The 4,667-nt window shown below is 43.8% G+C and overlaps 1 protein-coding gene across 2 annotated transcripts in view; it reads right to left on the reverse strand.

The window, feature by feature from the left end:
• Positions 1 to 958: 958 nt before the first annotated feature.
• The window catches only part of bmal1a (basic helix-loop-helix ARNT like 1a), a 33,488-nt gene continuing 29,779 nt past the window's right edge, over positions 959 to 4,667 (reverse strand). For both annotated transcript variants that reach the window (XM_015037247.1, XM_015037245.1), the window contains exons 15-20: positions 4,457 to 4,607; positions 4,280 to 4,359; positions 4,045 to 4,153; positions 2,152 to 2,245; positions 1,375 to 1,468; positions 959 to 1,276 (exon numbers count right to left, since the gene is read on the reverse strand). In XM_015037247.1, the coding sequence (XP_014892733.1) occupies positions 1,119 to 1,276; positions 1,375 to 1,468; positions 2,152 to 2,245; positions 4,045 to 4,153; positions 4,280 to 4,359; positions 4,457 to 4,607 (686 nt within the window). In that variant the 3' untranslated portion in view covers positions 959 to 1,118. The remainder of the gene's footprint in view (positions 1,277 to 1,374; positions 1,469 to 2,151; positions 2,246 to 4,044; positions 4,154 to 4,279; positions 4,360 to 4,456; positions 4,608 to 4,667) is intronic.

Consider the following 4,667-nt stretch of genomic DNA (forward strand, 5'->3'; position numbering starts at 1 on the left):
GCAGAGGGAGAAATGACAACCTTGTGATTTTAGCAGAGCTTTTTAAAACGTTGAAAAAGCATCAAAGGACTGTCTTCCATAGTGTTTCGGGGACCTGTTAAGACATTCCAGGATATACATTTATGTTTTTTTTTAAATCACCGTTTCATTACGTTCCACGTGAAGCACTGCAGGCTGTGTTGGGTTAAATGTTCTGTTTTTCATCCGTTTGTCAAATGGAACGCAGAATAGTTGGGAAGCAACCCTTTTTCACGTAAAGATTAGATCAGGAAACATCAGCAAAGAGGCTGTTTTAAAAAAAAAAAAAAAACGATGCCCGAAACTAGAATGCACCTTGCTTATTCCAAGTAAACTTTCAAACCGATTTAAGTTTGCTTCCAGCTGGCTGGAACAGCCATCTTTAGAGGAAGGAAGGGAGGGGGGGGGGGGGGGGGCTTCACTTGTGCACAGTTACGGGGAAACCTGGACATAAACGACCACAGCGTGGAGCAGAAATCAAGCGCTCCCCACTGAACAACACGTGATCCCACAACAAACTGCAGTCTTTGGAGTCCTGGGTGGGTTATTTGTTGACCTGTGTTTGTTGGCGGCGGTGGGAGTCCCAGAGCCACTGTTGGACAGGGGTCAGTCGGAGAAGGAGCATCCACATGTTAGCACCACAGTTCTGTAACGTATGCTTCCATGATCTGGACGACTTCTGCCTCTCGCCGCGCCCGCTCTGCAGGCAACCAACACCGGAAAAACGATGAGTCATTTTGGTGCGGGAGCTTTGAAAACCCCCCCGCCCCCCCTAACGGTTTGTCAGGCCCACCTACGAGGAATGATGAATCAAAAGAGCAGGAGTGAAAGTCTAAACGAGCGTCCAGCCTGAACTGGACACAACATCTCCTCTGGGAATAAAAATCTTCAGTATTTACAGACTCAAAATACTCTTTTTAAGACGCCACTCTTCTTTTTCTTTTTTTTTTCCTTTTCGGTGTAGTTGTGTACAGACGGCAGAAAACTGGAGATCCAGTAGAGGATGGGGGGGACAAAAATAAAGAAAAAAATAAAATAAAATTTGAATGACCGAACGCTCTCTCTCCATCAGTGGCTCCAGATCTTCCCTTCCGGATTCCTCACAAAGGCCAAGGTAGGTCGCTGAAGTCGACGGGGCCGCCGAGGCCGGCGTCCGCCTCCAGCAGGGACATGATGACCGCCATGGCCGCCTCGTCGTTGCTGGGGCTGCTGGAGCCGGGCTCGTCCATAATGTCTATGCTCAGGTGGGAATTATCACCTAAACAGACGAGCGGGTTAATGAGAAAAATTACGTTCAGGCACAAAAAAAAAAACACAGCAGCCGCCTAAAGTGTAAGTATTAGTGTTGCGACTCACTCATGATGGACTGGTTGGAGTAAGGGTAGCCCACAGAATCAGGTCCAGGGATTATCCCCGTGCTCGGCAGCTCAGGGGTCCCACCGTTCTGAATCTAGAGAGACCAAAACCCACAGGTTTAATGTGAAAGTAAGACAAGACGCTTTTCAGAAAGGTTCCTAAACGCGAATGCGGATTACAACATCACAAGATTAAAAAAAAAAAAAAAAAAGAACAAATGTTGCCTTTTTACTCAACTTTAGGCATGGTGCCCTGTTGTGTAGACTTGGAATGCTATTGGAAAGGAAACGTGCGTATAAACTCCCCCCACACGGTGACGAGCATTCAGAACCTAAAAAACTGACCGAGTCGAGATCACTGTGAATCACTACACCCGATTATCCTAAAAGCAGTAAACAGTCTTCAAATTTTGGGGGCGTGATCTGTACAGGACTGAAAATGTGCTATGCAAATACAATTACATTTGCAGAAAACGTTATAAAAAAAATCCTGCCTTGCTATATACCGTGTGATTACATATATAGAAAATCTGGGATTCTCTGTATGAATAATGATGTGAAACCAAAGACTCAGGATTAAAATGTTTGGATATAAATTGCCTGTTTTTTGTTGGCAATAAAGTAAAAAAAATTAACTGAAAACATACCTATATTAAGTAACCCTATAAAACAATCAACAAGGTTGAACTTTTTTTTTTTTTTTTTTTTTTTTTTTTTTTTTCCGGTTTTTGAAGGGTTAAATTAAATCTCTGCCGTAACATGTGTCATTTTCTGTTACCTTCTTGCCCCCCGGTGAGCAGGTGTCGGGCGGAGGGGTGCTGGTTATATTCAGAGGGCTGGAACCACAGCTGGAAGGAGATGAACCTCGAATCCTGAGAGAGAAACAGACACTTTGAGTACTCCTGAAATAAAGTACACCCCCAGGGCTCAAAAGAACAAAAAGAATCCCAGCTTTGTTCATTTTAATTTTGTAAAAACAGACAAAAAGATTCAACAATACAGACGACCTGAGATCAAAACGGCTCCTCATTGTATTAGACGCACATTGCAGAGGGAAAACCAATAAAAAAAAAAAAATAAAAATCACATTTTATTTGTGTCTGCACAGCTTGTAAAGCTGAGTTTTGCAAGCTGAATATGCCCAGAAAAACTTGTAAGAATGTATGCGATTACATTTTTCATGTAATGGGGAAAACAGCATTTGGTGGCAAAAGCCATTTCTATTTAATAATTCAGCAGGAAGGGAAGATGTACACCGTTCGTCAGGGTCACGCTGACTGGTCAGTACGAGGAAGTCCCATCACTGACCTGTCGAGATGCTTTGACTGCTTTCATTTACATCCCAGCAACGGAGTCAGACTGACTGACTAGATGGAAGATGAGTTTTAGATATCCTGCCAAAACTGCACTTTGCCAATTGGCCCAGCAAGCTAGCGACGTGTTAAAAAAACAAAATGCAGTTCAGATAGTTAAAGAGTCTTAAAGGGAAAAAAAAAAAAAAAAAAAAGAAATCGGCCGTCACAGCCAGCAAACTTTCCGTAGTAGCCTTTAGAAGAAAACCGTCTTTGTTCAGTTAGATTAATCAGATTTCCAGCTCAGTGTGAGTCAGACGCTAATGCAAACATCTGCCTTAGAAAAATATCCCCACAGTTCTTCCAAGTTTTTAAACTGTCATACAGTTTGCATTAGGCACCGATTGTAATAAAGGCTAATTACAGAGAAGACCTTTCCCATTTGAAAGACCTACGGCAAACGGAAACGTTTAATGTGCACCCAGCCCAAGGAATGCGTCGTAAAAGCTTGGTTTAATTGAATTTCACAATCCCACACCGTCTCTTCTATCAGATATTCATGGAAAAAAATCAACAGTCTCCATCTGACCGTACGTATTTTAATTACAACTCGGACGTCAATTCAGTTATTAACCACTCATGGAAATCAGATGTTTAGTAACTTTCCTTTTCTACATTTCTTCAAAGAGCCATCGAGATGACCTCACGTGCGGTTTTATGAGTCTTTTTGTGTGTCGTTTCAGGAACTGACGGTCTGACGGGACAACGTCCCTCCACGCTTTCCTGCTGTCCGACCGTCATTTGCAGCACAGGAGGGTTAAAGTTAGTTATAGCTGATCTGCAACATTTTACAGCAAAAAAACAGAAGGACTTAACACCCAACAATGGACGAATAGTCAATTTATGATGCAGTCAAGTTCCACAGAGTCCTATTAACGACTGAATTATTGGCTTCAGGTGTGTTGAAGCAGACAACAGTAGCAGGACGTCATCCGCTGAAGACAGGAGTTCAACACCCCTGACCTGAAGCATTCTCACTCACTCTATTTTGTCCCTTTTTGTGGACACCATGAGTGTTATCCAATTTGTTGTCTAGGCAACCACAGAGGCATTTTTCATATGATGAATAATGATTCAGTACAAACCGTGTGAAATTATATACCAAAGGTCAAATTCTGTTCACAATTTCCCCACAGATGCTCCTGTACCGCCATCTCGAACAGAAGGCTTTTAATAGCAGTTCAATCACGCCTCGGCTTCACGTAACCGTCTGCCTTACGAACCAGGCCCGCATTGATTTTCCATTACAGGAATATATCTGCGTTTTCCTGCTTGATGGGTTTTGAAAAATGGCACAGGCTCGATCTGCTCCCTCTCACCTCTGAATCTCCATAACTTCCTCCGCTATCATGCGTCCGATCTTCCCGGCTCCCGCTCTCGTGCCGCCTGGGATGCCGGGAACGGTCTGCAAAGCCCGTCTCCCCCCACCTGAAAAAAAAATAAAAAATCGTCAGGAAGACAGGAAATAAGTCATCTATACAGCGTAACGACATATAGGCTCATGCCACAGGGGATGCTTCAGCGTTAGCATGCATCTCTTTTTAGCTATTTTACCCTCTGAGGTCAGAACGCTGTCCATGCTCTGCGGAGACGCAGCCGACTGAGGGTAATCTGATCCTTCCATTATCGGACACCTGCAGGGGGGGAAAAGCACAGATGGAAAGATGATCCACCTTCCAGTGTGAGGTCTGCAGGGATGGAGCTAAAGCTTTCAGGTGTGCAGATACTCACGATACGACCGTGTTGGTAGAGACGATGTACTCCACCTCCTTGGTCCAGGGGTTCATGAAGCTGAACCATCTGCTCCTCAACGTGATGAAGGAGCCATCTTTGATTTTGAATTTGTAACAGTTGGTGTTGATTTTTTCTCTCATCTGCAGCACTGAGGACACAAGAAACCACAATTTATGCTTTACTCCCCCCTTCTCCTCTGCTGGGATTA

Source organism: Poecilia latipinna, unplaced genomic scaffold (assembly GCF_001443285.1).
Source record: "Poecilia latipinna isolate Pla-1442-1.1 unplaced genomic scaffold, P_latipinna-1.0 Scaffold399, whole genome shotgun sequence".
NCBI lineage: Eukaryota > Metazoa > Chordata > Actinopteri > Cyprinodontiformes > Poeciliidae > Poecilia > Poecilia latipinna.